The following is a 17,559-nucleotide window of genomic DNA, read 5'->3' on the forward strand; positions in this document are numbered from 1 at the left end:
AGAAAGTGTTGGAGAAACTTAGCAGGTCAATGAAGCCATAAAACCACAACGTGTAGGAACAGATAAAGGCCATTCAGCCCATCACGTCTGCTCTACCTTTCAATCAGATGGTGGTTGATCTGATAATCCTCAACTCCACTTCCCTGCCTTTGTGAATTGTCCATGCTAAATTGCCCGTAGTGTTAGGTAAGGGGTATATGTTGGGGTATGGGTGGGTTGCTCTTCGGCGGGTCGGTGTGGACTTGTTGGGCCGAAGGGCCTGTTTCCACACTGTAAGTAATCTAAAAAAAACCCTTGATTTTCCTGACTGATTAAAAATCTCTCAGTCTTAATAGTTTCAAGAGCCCTCTGTTATAAAGAATTCTATGGATTCACTATCTTCTGAGTGAAAAATATGTTCTTCATCTCTGTTCTAACTGGGTGACCCTTTATTCTGAGGTGATGTTCCCTGGTCCTAAACTGTCCCACAACAACCCCACTTGTACTTATCCTGTCAAACCCCATTAGAATCTGATATGTTTCAGTCTGGTCACCTCTCCTTCTTTGAAACTTTAATGAGTACAAGCTCAAGTTACGCAATCCCCTACTCATAAAAAAATCTCTCTGTACAGGGGTCAGCCGAGTGAACATTCTCTGAAATGTCTCCAGAGCTAGTCTATCTTTCCTTAGATGTGGGACCCAAAACTGTTTGCAGTATTCCAGCTGTAGTCTGACTGGTGTCCTATATGATTTTAACAAAGCCTTGCCATTTATATACCCCATTCCCTTTGGAACCTGGTCTGGTAACATCTGTGGAGAGAGAAATAAAGTTAACTTTTCAAGTCTGATACGGCACTTCTTTGGAGTTGAGTTACTGACTCCACTCTGGACACCTTATTATAGGAAGGATAAAAGTGCTGTGAAGAAAGTCCAGGGGAGATTTACAAGACACAAAAAACAGAAATTGCTGGAAAAGCTCAGCAGGTCTGGCAGTGTCTGTGGAGAGAAATCAGAGTGAGCATTTCGGGTCAAGTGACCCTTTCTCAGAATTGATGGTAGGTCGGATTATATGGTTTATATGCAGGAGATAGGGTGGGGAGAGGGGTAAGGAATAAACGATAGAGCCCAAAGAGAGAGAAAAGAACAGTTAGACAAAGGAGTGGATAATGATCTGGCTTGGAGGTTGAATAGCTATTCATGGGTGAAAATGTGTTGCTGGAAAAGCACAGCAAGTCAGGCAGCATCCAAGGAACAGGAGATTCGACGTTTCGGGCATAAGCCCTTCATCATTCCTGACCTGGTGCGCTTTTCCAGCAACACATTTTCAGCTCTGATCTCCAGCATCTGCAGACTTCACTTTCTCCTCGTAGCTATTCATGGGGACTGTTAGTGGCTAATAATGGTGTGTGTGCAATAACAGACAGTGATAACAAGGCCTGGTCTGTGGGAGACGGGGCCTAAAGTTTTTGAACTCAATATTGAGTCCAGAAGGCTGTGGAATTCCCAAGCGGAAAATGAGGTGCTGTACTTCCAGCCTGTGCTGAGCTTCGCTGGAGCACTGCAGCAAACCTGAGACCGGGATGTTGGCCAAGGGAACAGGGTGGGGTGTTAAAGTGACAGGCAACTGGAAGCTCAGGGTCTTTGTGGTGGGCAGAACGTAGGTACTAGATTAGATTAGATTACTTACAGTGTGGAAACAGGCCCTTCGGCCCAACAAGTCCACACCAACCCGCAACCCACCCATACCCCTACATATACCCCTTACCTAACACTACGGGCAATTTAGCATGGCCAATTCACCTGACCCGCACATCTTTGGACTGTGGGAGGAAACCAGAGCACCCGGAGGAAACCCACGCAGACACGGGGAGAACGCGCAAACTCCACACAGTCAGTCGCCTGAGGCGGGAATTGAACCCAGGTCCCTGGCGCTGTGAGGCAGCAGTGCTAACCACCGTGCCACCGTGCCGCCCCGTGCCGTAGGTGTTCTGCGAGCTGTTCCCCCAGCCTACCCTTTGTCTCCCCAGTGTAGAGGATTCCACATTGTGAGCAGCGAATGCCGTAGCGATTTACAAGACTGTTGCCAGGGCTCAGAAGCTGCAACTATGACGAAAGATTGGATAGGCTCGAGTTGTTTTTCTTAGAACACAGGAGGCTAACGGTTGACTTAATTGAGATGGACAAAACAATGAGGGGCCAAGAGAGAGTGGATGTTGGGTGAGGGGGGGAGTTACTAGTTTCTTCTAGCAGAGGGGTCGATTACAAGGAGGCGGGGGGGGCACAGATTTAAGGTGATTGGTAGAAGGGGTAGAGGGCACTTGAGGACAGTCTTTTTCACCCAGAGAGTGTTGGTGCCTGGTTTGGCAATGGAGGAACCCTCAATTATTCAAAACGATCCCTGTGTCCGAATCATGGTTACTTGCAAAACTGGAATGTGGGATTGGAATGGCGGCTCGATTTCTTTTATCTCGGCTGGCACAGACACGATGGGCTGAATGGTCTCTTTCTGCACTGCGATTTTTCTGCAGTCAAATGCCTCAGGAACTCTGCTCAATCCAGGATCTGAACTTTTGATATTCCCTCACCTCCTCCCACCCTGCAAATCCTTGTTTCAAATTTGTGTGACATTTCAAAATCAAAAATCACGACGCTCCAAGCGCTTGTGGTTTAACATAAACCTGTTGGACTACAACCTCGTGTCGTGTGATTTCAGACTTTGTCATTCCCAGTCCAACACGGGGACCTCCACATCAGTGTTACATCTCAGACATTCTTGCTACAATCAAAGGTTCCTGACCTGAAATGTTAACTCTGTTTCTATTTCCCTGCCAGTGCTGCTCAACCCACTGACCATTTCCAACAGTTTCCATTTTGATTTGTGATTTCCAGCACCCACAGTGTATGTGCAGAATGGCCGGAGGCTTCTCTCCCCTCGCTTTGCTCCCATCCTATGGGTCTCCCATAGGTTACCTATTGAAGAAACCTATATCCCAGCATTGACCCTGATCCTCGTCAGGTCTCTGACTGAGTGGTAGCCAGTGATTAAGCACAGCCGGTCAGGCAGCATCCGAGCAATAGGAAAGTCGACATTTCGAGAATAAGCCCTTCATCAGAAATGAGGAGCTGATGCCCGAAATGTCGACTCTCCTGCTCCTCAGATGCTGCCTGACCAGCTGTGCTTTTCCAGCACCACACTTTTCAACTCCGATCTCTAGCATCTGCAGTTCTCACTTCCTCCTGGCAGTCAAAGATTAGTCTGGTACCACAGTAATCAGTGCCTGAACCCCAACGATTGACGATTTTTTTTTAGTGATTTAGAAGGAAAGATACAGAGGCTTTGGAGAGGGTGCAAAGAAGGTTTACCAGGATGCTGCCTGGACTGGAGGGCTTGCCTTATGAAGAAAGGTTGAATAAGCTCGGACTTTTCTCTCTGGAGGGAAGGAGGAAGAGAAGAGACCTGATAGAGGTGTACAAAATAATGAGAGGAACAGATAGAGTCAATAGCCAGAGACTTTTCCCCAGGGCAGGATTGACTGGTACGAGAAGTCATAGTTTGAAGATATTAGGAGGAAGGTATAAAGGAGACATCAGAGGTAGGTTCTTTACACAGAGAGTTGTGAATGCATGGAATGTGTTGCCAGTTGAGGTGGTGGCAGCGAAGTCATTGGGGAAATTTAAGCGACTGCTGGACATACACATGGATAGCAGTGAGTTGAGGGGTGCGTAGGTTAAGTTGCTATATTTTACATTAGGATTAAGTCTTGGCACAACATTATGGGCCTAAGGGCCTATTCTGTGCTGTGCTTTTCTATATTCTATGTTCTAGAAGATGGAACTCAACGTAATATCTCCAACTTTGTAGACGCCATCATTCTGGCTGGGATAATGAGCTATGAGAAGAGAGCAGGGAAGCTTCAATGTGATTTGAACAAGTTGAGTGAGTGGGCAATCCACTTTGATCGGAAACACAGGAAGGGAGATTATGATCTGAATGGTAATAGGTTGAGAAAGGGGAGATGCAATTTGACCTGGGTGTCCTTGGACACCAGTTACTGACAATAAGCACAAAAGGTGCAGCAGGCAGTGAAGAAGGCAAATGGTATGTTGGTCTTCATAGCGAGAGGATTCGAGTACAGGAGCAGGGGTGTCTTGCTACAATTGTACAAGGCCTTAGTGAGACCACACCTGGAGTATTGCGTGCAGATTTGGTCTCCTTATCTGAGGGGGGATGCTCTGGTGATGGAGGGAGTGCACCGAAGGTTTACCAGACTGATCCCTGGGATGGCAGGGCTGGATTGGTTAGGATTATATCCATTGGAGTTTAGATGAATGAGGTGAGATCTCATAGAAACCTCTATAATTCTGACAAGACTGGACAGTGTAAACACAGGACAAGTGCTCCTATTGATTGGAGACAATTATGCACTAAAAATGGCCTAGAATGATCCAATTCTGCTCCCATTTCTTACGGTTTTATGGTCTGATGGAGAAAATAGGCAGAGGGTACTGATTGGATGATTAGCCATGATCATATTGAATGGTGGAACATGCATTGGAGGGCTGAATGGCCTACGCCTGTTCCTATTTTCTATGTGTCCATGTTTAGTTTCTTCGTCCTTCCATCTCTGATCTTTCGAGGCATTTAACTTTACATTTAGCATTTCTTTCAAAGTGTTAAATTACTTTGGTATTGTGTCATTTCCATTTGATTCAATTTGATGCAATCATTTATCAAACTCACAGCCCAGAGCAGACCATCAGCCCCATTAGTCAATGCTGGTGATCCACACAAACTTACTGCCATCTACTCCAACTCACTCATTAATAAATCCTTTCACTTTCACATGCTTCCCTGACTCAACAATTCCCTGCAGTTGTGAGTTCTATGTTCTAATCCCTCTCTGGGTAAAGATACTCCTTTTGAATCCTCAATCAGATTTATTTGTAACACAGGATGGACTCAGTGGTTGTCATCAACCTCCCTGAGGCATTTCTGCTATCCCTTACCCTACGTATAACAACATCAGGCCACGGGTGGAACGGTGACTCAGCCAGAGACCCGGGTTCGATTCCAGCCTTGGGCGACTGTCTGTGTGGAGTTTGCACATTCTCCCGTGGGTATCCTCCGCGTGCTTCGGGTTTACTCCCACAGTCCAAAGATGTGCAGGTTAAGGTGGATTGGCCATGCTAAATTGCCTATCATGTCCAGGGATGTGCAGGCTAGGGGGGTTAGCCATGGGGTGGGATGATTTTTGGAGGTGTGATGTGGACTCAATGGGCCGAATGGCCTGCTTCCACACTGCAAGGATCCTATGAAATAAACACAGCACCCAAATCTTAGTGAACAACCAGCCACTGACTGCCTTGGAGTAAATTATTTCAGAATGTGCCGAATAGATGCATTCCTATAAGGAAGGAAAATCCCAAATGGAGGATCCACGGTTTGTGGTTAATGAAAAAAGTCAGAGATGGTATCAAAAATAAAGAAAAGGCGTGAGACTATATACAAGGATGGGTGACACATCAGAAGAATAGACGAATACAGTCAACAAGCCAAGTTTCTGTTCTTTGCGGCCCTTTGATCAGCTAATCTGTGAGAACTGGAATTATCAGAACAATCTTATGTGGAAAATTAGATTGAGGGTATTCAGGTGGGATGGGCCTAGCTGGCTAAATGCGGTGCTCAGATCATAAGCACATATTTGCTCTTCAAAATGTAACTGCTCTGGTGACCTATTAGCAATGGTAAACTGAAAAGGTATGCGGCTTTATCTGGGAATTGGCACAGCTTGTTCATTACTGCACAATTAAATAACCCATTTGGCAGTACGATCGGAAAGACAGGCTATGGGTGAGTAAGGGAATGCAAGACCCCTTTTCCTGCTAATTGGCGCTTTTGTTTAATTGCTGCTTTCCAGGCACAATGTGACCTTGTCAGGAAAACCGTGTCCCTGGCATGATTCACGTGTGTGCGCCAGGGCGTGTCTGCATTAACCGCTCCCCTCTCTTCCCATCCCTTCCCTGTCACTGTGGTTCCACCTGGTTCCTTCCCAAATATCATTCTTTAGGATCCAGCCCCAAGACTCCCTAGGAGATCCAGTCTTTGTTCAGCCCCAATACCTTTACACATTACACTGTCCGGTCAGGTACTGGCTGAAGTGAACTTCTGCCCAGACTAAATCACAAAAGGCTTCTCTGTGGACCGTGACAGTGCTGCTACCATCAGTGGGGCTGACGTTCAGATAAAACATTAAGCTATAACCTATAGGTTGCATGGCACTACTTTGAAGACAAGCCTAACACTTCTTCCTGCTACCCTGGTTAATATTTATCTCACAATATTGTCTGCTTGTGGGATCTTGCTGTGTGTGCATTGGCTCTTCACATTTCGACAGTTGCTGACACTTCAGAAATTCACTTTGAGATACTCCACAGTTGTGAAACACAAAGAACAAAGAGCAGTACAGCACAGGAACAGGCCCTTCGGCCCACCAGCGCTGAGCTGACACACGATGCCATCCTAAACTAAAAGCCTTTTTCCTCTAACGTGCTCCATACCCCTCCATTCCCTGTCTATTGATATATCTGTCGACATTTATATGGATATCTGAGAACTGTAGCCACTTTTATCTTAAGCAAAAATAGCAGTCTTTGTGTATATTATGTAAAATAATTGCTGGCCATGTGTGTAATTTGTGGAATAGCAGATCCTCTGTGTATTATAGGGAATAGCAGACCCTTGTGTGTAGCACGCCAGCCCTTGTGTATATTATAGAACATTGCCATCCCTGTGTATATTATAGAGTATAGCAAACTCTGTGTATATTATATGAATAGCAGTCCTTGCGTATATTATATAAAATTGCTGTCCCTGTGTAATGTATAGAGAATAGCAATCTCTGTGTATATTACAGAGAATAACAGACCCTCTGTATATTACAGAGAATATCAGTCCCTGTGTATATTATATAGAGTAGCAGTCCCTGGGTGTATATTACAGAGAATATCAGTCCCTGTGTATATTATCGAGAATATCAGTCCCTGTGCATATTATAGAGAATAGCAGCCCCTGTGTTTATTACAGAGAATAGCAGACCCTGTGTATATTACAGAGAATATCAGTCCCTGCGTATATTACAGAGAATAGCAATCCCTGTGTATATTACAGAGAATAGCAAACTCTCTGTATATTACAGAGAAAAGCAGTCCCTAGGTATATTATGGAGAATATCAGTTCCTGTGTAGATTATAGAGAATAGCAGTCCCTGTGTATAGTATAGAGAACAGCAGGCCCTGTGTATATTGTGGTGAATAGCAGTTCCTGTATATATTATAGAGAACAGCAGTCCTTGTGTATATTTTACAGAATAACAGACCCTGTATATATTTCAGAGGTTGGTAGCCCCAGTGGATACTACAGAGAATAGCAGCCTCTGTGTACATTTTTGAGATTGATAGCCCCTATGGACAACACAGAGAAGAGCAGTTCTTGTGTATATTGACCCCGATTTTATTATGGAGAATATCAAACCAGGTGTTTAATACAGTGAGCTGCAATCTTTGTGTTTTGGCGTCACTGTGAATTTGTCACCTGTTAGTGATCATGTCACTGGGACCTGCCCATTGTGTCTCTGATGTATGTGTGTGTGTGTCTCCCTAAAACAGCTACATGTTCACTACTGAGCAGCCTGCCCAGACTGAGTGGGTGCAGGTGGGAGGATGGGTAGTTAGGCGGGGAATGTGGTGGTTGGATATAAGCTATATCGGACCGTGCATTAATAACTCTCGCCTTTGTCCTTTGCAGCGGTGTAAAGACAAGCTGAATGCTCTGGCGATCTCTGTCATGAACCAATGGCCAGGGGTGAGGCTGAGAGTAACAGAAGGCTGGGATGAAGACGGTCACCACTCTGTGGAATCCTTGCATTATGAGGGTCGAGCTGTGGATATCACCACCTCGGATCGAGATCGCTCCAAGTACGGGATGCTAGCCCGTCTGGCAGTGGAAGCAGGATTTGACTGGGTCTATTATGAATCCAAGGCTCATATCCACTGTTCTGTCAAATCAGGTAAAGGCTTTTGCAACAATTTTGTACCTATGTCATCAGGCTTTTAAATATCACAGCCGATAATTTCACTCAGGGTTACAGTGCTTCAAATGGTGGGCAGCACGGTGGCACAGTGGTTAGCACTGCTGCCTCACAGCGCCAGAGACCCGGGTTCAATTCCCGACTCAGGCGACTGACTGTGTGGAGTTTGCACGTTCTCCCCATGTCTGCATGGGTTTCCTCCGGGTGCTCCGGTTATCTCCCACAGTCCAAAGATGTGCAGGTCAGGTGAATTGGCCATGCTAAATTGCCCGTAGTGTTAGGTAAAGGGGTAAATGTAGGGGTATGGGTGGGTTGCACTTCGGCGGGTCGGTGTGGACTTGTTGGGCCGAAGGGCCTGTTTCCACACTGTAAGTAATCTAATCTAAACTAATCAAATAGCCTGGGGTATGAGGCGAGGCAATAGCTTTGTGGTACTATCGCTGAGTAATCCAGGGACTCAGGTAGTGTTCTGGGGACCTGGGTTCAAATCCCATCACAGCAGATGGTGGAATTTGAATCCAATTAAGATCTGGAATTAAGGGTCTAATGATGACCATGAATCCATTCTTGGGGGCAACACCCATCAGGTTCATCAATGCTCCTTAGGGAAGGAAACTGCCATCCTTACCTGGTCTGGTTTACATGTGACTCCAGACCCATAGCAAAAACTTGGGGACAGCATGGTGGCTCAGTGGCTAGCACTGCTGCCTGACAGGTCCAGGGCCCCGGGTTCGATGCCAGCCTCGGGTGATTGTCTGTGTGGAATTTGCACATTCTCTCTGTGTCTGCGGGTGTTTCCTCCCACAGTCCAAAGATGTGCAGGTTAAGGTGAATTGGCCATGTTAAATTGCCTGTAATGTTCAGGGACGTGTAGGTTAGGTGCATTAGACAAGGGTAAATGTGGAGTAACAGGGTGGGGGAATGAGTCTGGGTGGGTAACCCTTTGCAAGGTTGGTGTGGAATTGTTGGGCCGAAGGGCCTGTTTCCACACTTTAGGGATTCTATGACTGTCGGGATTCCAAGTCCAACTGGTCTCATAGCATCTGTGGGGAGAGGAACAGAGTTAACGCTCTGAGTCCGATATGATTCTTGTTCAGAACTCTTGAGTCACACCTTTGGCTTGGAGACAGTGAGACAGGCTAAAGGAGAAACTTAAAAAAAAACAACTGTGGATGCTAGAAATCAGAAACCAAACCAGAAATTGCTGGAAACACCCAACAGGTCTGGCAACAACCGTGGAGAAAAAGCAGAATTAACGTTTCAGGTCCAGTGACTCTTGTTCAGGATTGTTCTTCAGAATGTTCTGAAGGAGTCACCGGACCTCTAAATGTTAACCCTGCTTTCTCTCCACAGATGCTGCTAGACCTACTGAGTGTTTCCAGTGATTTCTGACTTTGTGAAAGGAGAAATTGTTGAAAGTGAGGACTAGCTCAGTCAGGCGGAGTAGGGTGGTGGTGATTGGGGGATCGTTCAGGCATCTTTCCAAGAAGAATGGGAGAGCTCTCAGAAAATCCTGATGGGGAATGGAGGTGTAGAGGGATTGTCCATCCACTGGGAAGAGAAGGTAGCTAAAGCAAGAAAACTAGGAAACTATGGAATTGATGTAAAACATCAGAAGAATCATAAATGTAAGTTGGAAGAGACTAAACAAAGGGGGGACATATAGAGTCAAGATAGAAACAGAGAAAATAGGAACAGGAGCAGGCCATTCGGCCCTTTGAGTCTGCACCACCATTCAATATGATCATGGCTGATCATGCAACCTCAGTTTCCCATTCCTGCTTTTCCTTCATACGCCTTGATCCCAAGGGCCCTGTCCAGCTCTCTTGCATATATGTAATAAACTGGCCCCAACAGCTTCCTGTGGGAGAGAATTCCACAGATTCACAACTCTCTGAGGGAAGACACTCTTCCTCACTTCAGTCCTGAATGGCTTATTCCTTAGTCTTAGACTGTGACCCCCTAGTTCGGGACTGCCCCAACATCGGGAACATCCTTCCCTCATCTAGCTTGTCCAGCCCCATCAGGACTTTGCTATGAGATGGCCCCACACATTCCTCTAAATCCTCTTCGAAAGAAAATCAGAAGAAGTAAGTTTGGTGGAGCAGGAGCTGAAATGACAGGTCCATCAGGGCAGCCCTCTTTGTGGATTTTGGAAAGGACGTATTAGTGGGCTGTGCAGGATTGGAAGAATATGAGGTAGGAAGCTCCGGAGATGCAGTCAGTGATGATCCTAAAGTATTGAGTGGTGAGGAAAAGATCCAGGGGGTGATAGGAGGAAGCATCTTGAGAGTTGCAAGGTCCTGTACGGTCAGCATTGGCTACATTGACAACAACAGCCTGAACTGCTGTGCTCTTCCAGCATCACTAATCCAGAATCTGGTTTCCAGCATCTGCAGTCATTGCTTTTAACTCAACAATAGCTATCCTGCTCTTCCCGGCAGACTGCTACAAAAAAGCCAGGGTTAGCCCTGAGAGAACGGAATGCAGCAGGTTTCGAGGGAGACAGGTAAGAGTGAGTGAGTGGAGTAGAGAAATTAAGCTGGCTGGTGTCACATCAACATTTCTCAATGAGAAACAGATAAGAGGCCAGAGGGAGGAGTCCAGGCCGAGAGGGAGTATCGAAGATGGGTGAAAGGATCTGTGTGGCAAGGACAGAGGGCCTCTCCAAAGGAATGGACATGGAGGTGAAGATGACAGAGGAAGAATTTCATGCCTGAAATTCATTGGGATTGGAGCATAAAGGGATAAAAGAAAGTCCTTTCCCTGGGTCAAACTGTTCAACATCAGAGGGTATAGTGAAGACATGATAAGAGGCAGGTTAAATATAATACTGGAGTCATACGGATGTTCAGGAGAGAATGGATTCAGAGGGACCTGTGAAATGTTGGAGCTCTACGTTACTTCATTCTGACCTATTTCAAGTATGTCCAAACGAGCATGGTTCAGTTGGTAGCATTCTTGCTTCTTGAGTCAGACAATCAAGATGAAACCTCAAAGATTTGAGCAACAACGCAGAACTGAGGCAGTGCTACGCTGTCAGAGGTGTCATACATTAGATCCTGAGACTCTGTAATCTCAGGTGGGAAGAAATGGAAATATTGGAAAAGGAACAATGCTGTTATCCCATGACCTGACGACATATTCATCCTTCAGACAGTATACTGATTATCTGCTCATTCTCATGTTGCTATTTGAGGGAACTTGCCGTCTGGAAATTGGCTGCTGCTGTTTATTTCTATAGAGACTAGACTTCAAAGAAGGAGAGGGTGGCATGGTGGCTCAGTGGTTAGCCCTGCTGCTTCACAGACCCAGGTTCAATTCCAGCCTCAGGCAACTGGCTGTGTGGCGCTTGCATTTTCTCTATGTGTCTGTGTGTGTTTCCTCCGGGTGCTCCAGTTTCCTCACTCAGTCTGAAGGGGGCCGTGCTAAATTGCCTGTAGTGTGCAGGCTAGGTGGGTTGGCTATGGGAAATGCAGGGTGATAGGGTAGGGGGGTTGGGTCTGGGTGGAACGCTCTTTGATGGTTTGGTGTGGACTCGATGGGCCAAATGGTCTGCTTCCATACAATAGGAATTCTATGAAGTATTTCAGGGATGTCCTAGGATTGTAAAAAGAGCAAAATAAACACATTCTTTCTAACTGGGGAGACCAATGCCTGTTAGCTGCTGTTACACAAGGGAGAGCAGGCCAGAGGAAATCACACTTGGAGGTCTGAAAAATCCTGGATACCATATTATAAGTCGGAGAAGGGAAAGGAAATAAGCTGGATAAAGAAACGACGAGGAGGAAAAAAGGAATCGATGAATCAATTGATCAGATCCTGTAGAACAAAGAACTGTGGAAACAAATAAAAATAGAAAATGCTGGAAAAACTCTGCAGGTCTGGCCATATTTTCTAATAAAAGTTTCAGTCCAGTGACCCTTCCAGTGATGGGGCTTGATGGAATAGTATGCAAAGAGGCTCATATTGAGTATAAACAGCAGCATGGATCCTTTGAGTTGAATCAGCTGTTTCTGTGGACATTCTGTGTTTGTTGTTTCATTCACTCCTGGGATGTAGGTGTTGCTGTCTGAGCCAACATTTATTGCCCATCCCCAATTGCCCAGAAGGCATTTAAGAGTCGACCACATTGCTGTGGGTCTGGAGTCACCCGTAGGCCAGGATGGCAGTTTCCTTCCCTAAAGGACATTCCTGAACCCAATGGGTTTTTCTGACAATGGATTCATGGTCATCATCAGACTCTTAATTCCAGATTTTTAAAATTGAATTCAAATTCCATCATCTGCCATGGCAAGTTCTGAACCTGCGTCCACAGAAAAGTACCTGGATCTCTGGAATAACAGCCCAGCGATAATATCACTAGGCCATCGCCTCCCTGCAATGATGTGCAGTGATGCTGCCTATCCCTAGTTGCCCCTTGAGAAGGTGGCAGGAGCTGCCATTTTGAACCGCTGCGGTGTATTTGGTGTGTGCACACCCACAGTGCTGTTAGGGAAGGAGGACTTTGACAAATGTGAAGTATTTCATCCCATACTGCCGATAAGCCTCTCTGATGAGCTGGCAGGTAGAAGCAAGCTCAATTCAAGATACTTTCCCGTTTGTGAATGTAAATCATCGAGGCCTTATATCCAATTTCAGCCATTGCCATGAGTATCAGTATTACACATTCCCTGGCTGGTTCATTTCAATGGGTTAGTTTTGCCAGACCCACCAATGACACAGAAGGAAGTCTTAGAAAATGTTGTCAAGCCTGACTGCATTACCTTGCAGAACAGCAGGGCCTGAAAGTAGGATGGAGAACAAAAGTCAACTCTTCTCCCATATCCATTCAGAATCTGGGGCCTTAAGGTACTAAAGCTGAGAATGAATGGATGTGGAGGAAGTTTCAGCCAGAAGCCATATATGAATTCAAAACAACAGCGTAGGAAGATTACGTTTATTGATTTAAGGAGTGTGTTTTTGGTTCCAAGTATCAGCTTAAAACAATTGATCATTAACTGGGACATATTTATACTGAGTCATTATCAGTTAATGCTACACAGGGCTGCTATTCTCTGTAATATGCACGGGGCTACTCTCTATGCACTGAAACACTGTAACCTATAATGTACACAGGGCTGTTGTTCTCTTCAACATGCAGAGAGCATACTATTCTCTAAAATTGCACAGGGCTGCTATTCTCTATAATATCCACAGAGCTATTATTCACTACAAAGGTATAGGGGTTGCTATTCCCTGTGTGATACACATGGGCACATTCCCTACAACATACTTGAGAGCTGCTATTCTCAGTAAGAGGGGAGCAGCTATTCCCATTAATATGCACTAAGACTTTATTCTGCGTAGTGTATACTGTTATTCTCAAAGTATACAGAGGCAGCTGTTATATATAACAAGCCAGCAGGCTGCTATTCCCTGTAATGTAGACTGAGCATTATTCCTACAGTATACACAGGGACTGATTTTCTCTAAAAATACATACAGTAAGGCACTGTTCCCTATAATATGCACAAGACCTTTATCCTCTATTTCACACTGGGGCACTATTCTTTATAAAGTATGTCAGGACATCATTCCCTATAAGACACAGTAGGACACTAGACCCTATAATATATGCAGCAGCTGCTATTCCTTATAACACAGAATAGGACACTAATCCTGACAACATACACAGGTATGAGAGTGTGGTGCTGGAAAAGCACCACACTTTCAACTCTGATCTCCAGCATTTGCAGTCCTCATTTTCTCCATCATACACAGGTACTGTTATTCTCTATAATACTTTGTTCACTGCACTGGAGCACTTTATAATATACACAAGAATTACTATTCTCTATACCATACACCAAGACACTAGTCCCTGGAATTACACGTGTCTTCTGTTCCTGGTGAAATATAGGGGGGTTGCTACTCATTTTCCTTTATACAGAAGCTGATACTCTCTATTACATGCACAGGATCTGCTATTCTCAATAATACACTGGGTCTGATTTTTATTGTGCACATGGAGTTGTTCCTTTCTACAATGCCCACTATTCCTTATGGTATACATTTAGTTTCCTGTTCTCTTTAACATGCGCAGGAGTTTCTATTCTCAATATGAAAGGTGTATTGGAGTGAGGTGGTAATGGCCTGGACTTGTTGCTGGAGGCTGCTGTAGATTTGTTGCTTTCCATTCAGAATGTACTGGGGCTGTGTTTGGGAGTGGCCATAGGATCACCTGTCGTCATGGTTTCACTGTTTGCACTTAACTTGAACAAACAGAGTATCTGGGAATTATTCATTCTTAATACTTAATACTTAATTTTTTTATATTTCCTTCAGGAGTAATAAATAAAATAATTGAGAAATAGCAAGAAATATGTGAGACAGGCATTGAAGGAAGGAGAACACGAGAGATGGTGAGGGAAAGAGAGACAGAGACAGTGAAGGGAAGAGAGAGAGAGAGAAAGACATACAGTGAGGAAAAGAAATAGGAGAATGAGCAAGAGAAAGGGAGAGGAGGATGAATGAATGAAGCAGAAGAGCAAGATGGAAATAGAGGGGGGAGATAGTGAGAGACACCATGAGAGAAGTAGAGAGGATGATGAGACAGTGAAGGAGAAGAGGAAAGAGAGGGAAATAGAGAGTAGAGAGAGGCAATGAGAGATTTAGGGAGCAGAAAGAGTGTGATGCAATGAGGAAAAATGACAGAGAATGAGAGAATAAAAAGCAGATGCAGATAAGAAGGGAAAGTTAGAGATAGTGAGCTAAAGGAAAAGAGACTGCAAACAACAGAAGCAAAGGTGTAGATTTGGAGTGGGCGAGAGATAAACAGCATGAAATGAGAGACAGAAGAAGGAGATACAAGGATGAGGGGAGGAAGGTTGGAGAGGCAGTGATGGAGAGCGATTAACTGAGCTAATACTAAAAAGGAAGAGCAGAGAGAAGGTGTTTCTTCACCTTATGGGCTGTTGTCTCTATCTCTCATTAACTCTTCCCTCATCTGTAATCAGTCTCACTCTTTCAGACTTTCCAATCTATTACAAGTTTTTGAAGATGGCTAGAGAAATTGCAAAGTTTATTAAAATGACATGTGTGATCCTTGGCCTTATATGTTTGGAATCATAGTGTATGGAAGCTAAACCTTTTGGAATCAGTGATTTGGCCTCACCTGGAGTATTGCTTCCAATTCAGGGCACATTTTCGGAAGCATTGGTCAGGGCAAGAAGCAGACTTACCAGAATAATTCCAGGAAGGAGGAACTTTGTTAATGTAGAGAAATTACAGACACCAATCGTTCTTCTTTGAGCAGGGAAGGTTAAGGGGAAATTTAATCGAGGTGTTCAAAAACCATACAAGGTTTTGACAGAACAGACAGGGAAAAGCTGACAGCAAATGATATAATTAATGGTCTGAGATTTAAAAGAATTGGCAATAGAATCAGGAAAGGTGCAGAAAATGTTAGTCACGAGTTTATGTCTGGAATTGCTTCTCTCAAAGGGTCGTGAATCTGTGGAATTCACTACCCTAGAGTGCAATGGACGCTGGGACATTGAATAAATTTGGAGGAGATAGATTTTTTAATTAGTAATGGGTTGAAGGATTCTGGAGAATGGTTTAGAGTGGTGCTGGAAAAGCACAGCAGTTCAGACAGCATCTGAGGAGCAGGAAAACCGACGTTTCGGGCAAAAGCCCTTCATCTGGAGAATGGGCAGGAAGGTGAAGTTGAGATCGAGATGAGATCAGCCATGGTTGTATTAGATGGGAGAGCAGGCCCATGGGGTTGAGTTGCTAATTCCTGTTCCTAGTTCATACATTCTTGAAGAATGAGCTGCCCAAACATCTGGTAGAAGCAAATTCAGTAATAACTTTCAATGCAAACTGGATAAGTATTTGACAATTGAAAGTTTTGAAGGCTACAGGGCAAAAAAAAATGTGAGAGTGGTAACAATAATGTTTTTTGCTCCATCAAGCTAGGATTGGTTTGCTGGGTGGAAAAGGGGTTGGTTTTAAGAGAAAGGAAGGACTGCAGATGCTGGAGGTCAGAGTCAAATAGTGTGGTGCTGGAAAAGCACAGCCAGTCAGGTAGCATCCGAGCTCCTCATCAGGAATGAAGCTCATTTGGCTGGATGGTTGGTGTGTGATGCTAACAGCATAAGTTCAATTCCTGCACTGGATGCCATTACTGGGAAGGATTCTCCTTCTCAATCTCTCCCCTTGCCTGAGGTGTAGTAACCCTCACATTAAGGCGTCACCCATCGTCTATTTCTAATGAGGAAGCAGCCCTATGGTCTGGGAAGAAAGACGATGGTGATTTGACTGAAGGATGGAATGGCCTCCTTCCTTGCTGCAGGATTCCACCATGCCTCCTGCGTAGTTCTTGTTTATCTGTTTCCCTCTTGCATCCTCTTTGCCCCTCTCATTCAGTTTCTTCCTTGTGTTCTCACTGTCCCACACTCTCTTTCTCTTTGCCTCTGTACCTCATTATGCAGACTTCCTTTTCTACAAACGTGTTCCATTTTGTCTCACGGTTACAAGCACGAAACTGAGGAATGGCACATATTTATTGACTAACATCTGACGTATCTCTTTCCAGATCATTCCATGGCGGCAAAGACTGGTGGCTGCTTCCCTGGAAACGCCAGCGTCCTGATGGAAGATGGCAGGAGGAAGAGAGTGTCTGACCTCCAGCCTGGAGACCGTGTACAGACTGTGGATCACGGAGGGAATGTTGTTTTCAGCAGCTTCGTGACCTTCCTGGACCGGGACCCCAGGGCGGTGAAGGTATTTCACCAGCTAGAGACCCTGGAGCCACCTCGCAGGCTGCTCCTGACAGCCGCCCACCTGGTGTTTGTGGCCGACAACTTCACATCGGACCTGGGCAAGTTCAGAGCCACCTTCGCCAGCAATGTGAAGGTTGGCCAGTACTTGTACGTGGTGGGCCATTCGGGCCATCGGCCGGCGAGGGTGACTGGCATCACGATGCGCGAACTCGAGGGCGCCTATGCCCCTTTGACCCAGCACGGCACCCTGGTGGTGAACGGCGTCTTGGCATCCTGTTTCGCTGCCATTGATGGGCATGGACTGGCGCATCTGGCCTTCGCCCCCCTTCGCCTCTGCTACCAGTTGACCTCCATCTTTGGTGGGGGCGCATCGCGGCAGGAGGGCGTGCACTGGTACTCCTGGCTCCTGTACCGACTGGGCAGGTTCCTCCTCAGCGCTGAGTACTTTCACCCGTGGGGCATGGCACAGAGCTGAGGGGCAGGCGGGGGAATTGAGTCTTTACGGAGAGTAAACTTGGGAGGGTGCAAGCTTAACGCTGGTCGTGCCTCCCCCATCCCCTACCAGTGATGGGTGCCTAGGAGTGAATCACGCGGGTGAAAGGTTGGGGAGTCCTCTGCTTCAATGGCCCCAAGGATCTAAATCATCACAAAGGACGAGGGATTTCTGGATGTCGCTTAACCTCCGTGGAGCCACCCCCACCCCCACCCCGATCGTCATTTAAAAC

At 45.6% G+C, this 17,559-nt stretch overlaps 1 protein-coding gene across 1 annotated transcript in view; it reads left to right on the forward strand.

Moving 5' to 3' along the window:
- LOC132817317 (indian hedgehog protein-like) overlaps positions 1 to 17,309 on the forward strand; it is a 76,354-nt gene extending 59,045 nt beyond the window's left edge. The window contains exons 2-3 of the mRNA XM_060827727.1: positions 7,784 to 8,045; positions 16,648 to 17,309. Of these exons, the coding sequence (XP_060683710.1) occupies positions 7,784 to 8,045; positions 16,648 to 17,309 (924 nt within the window). The remainder of the gene's footprint in view (positions 1 to 7,783; positions 8,046 to 16,647) is intronic.
- Positions 17,310 to 17,559: the final 250 nt, after the last annotated feature.

The sequence above is a fragment of the Hemiscyllium ocellatum genome, chromosome 7, assembly GCF_020745735.1.
Source record: "Hemiscyllium ocellatum isolate sHemOce1 chromosome 7, sHemOce1.pat.X.cur, whole genome shotgun sequence".
Taxonomy (NCBI): Eukaryota; Metazoa; Chordata; class Chondrichthyes; order Orectolobiformes; family Hemiscylliidae; genus Hemiscyllium; species Hemiscyllium ocellatum.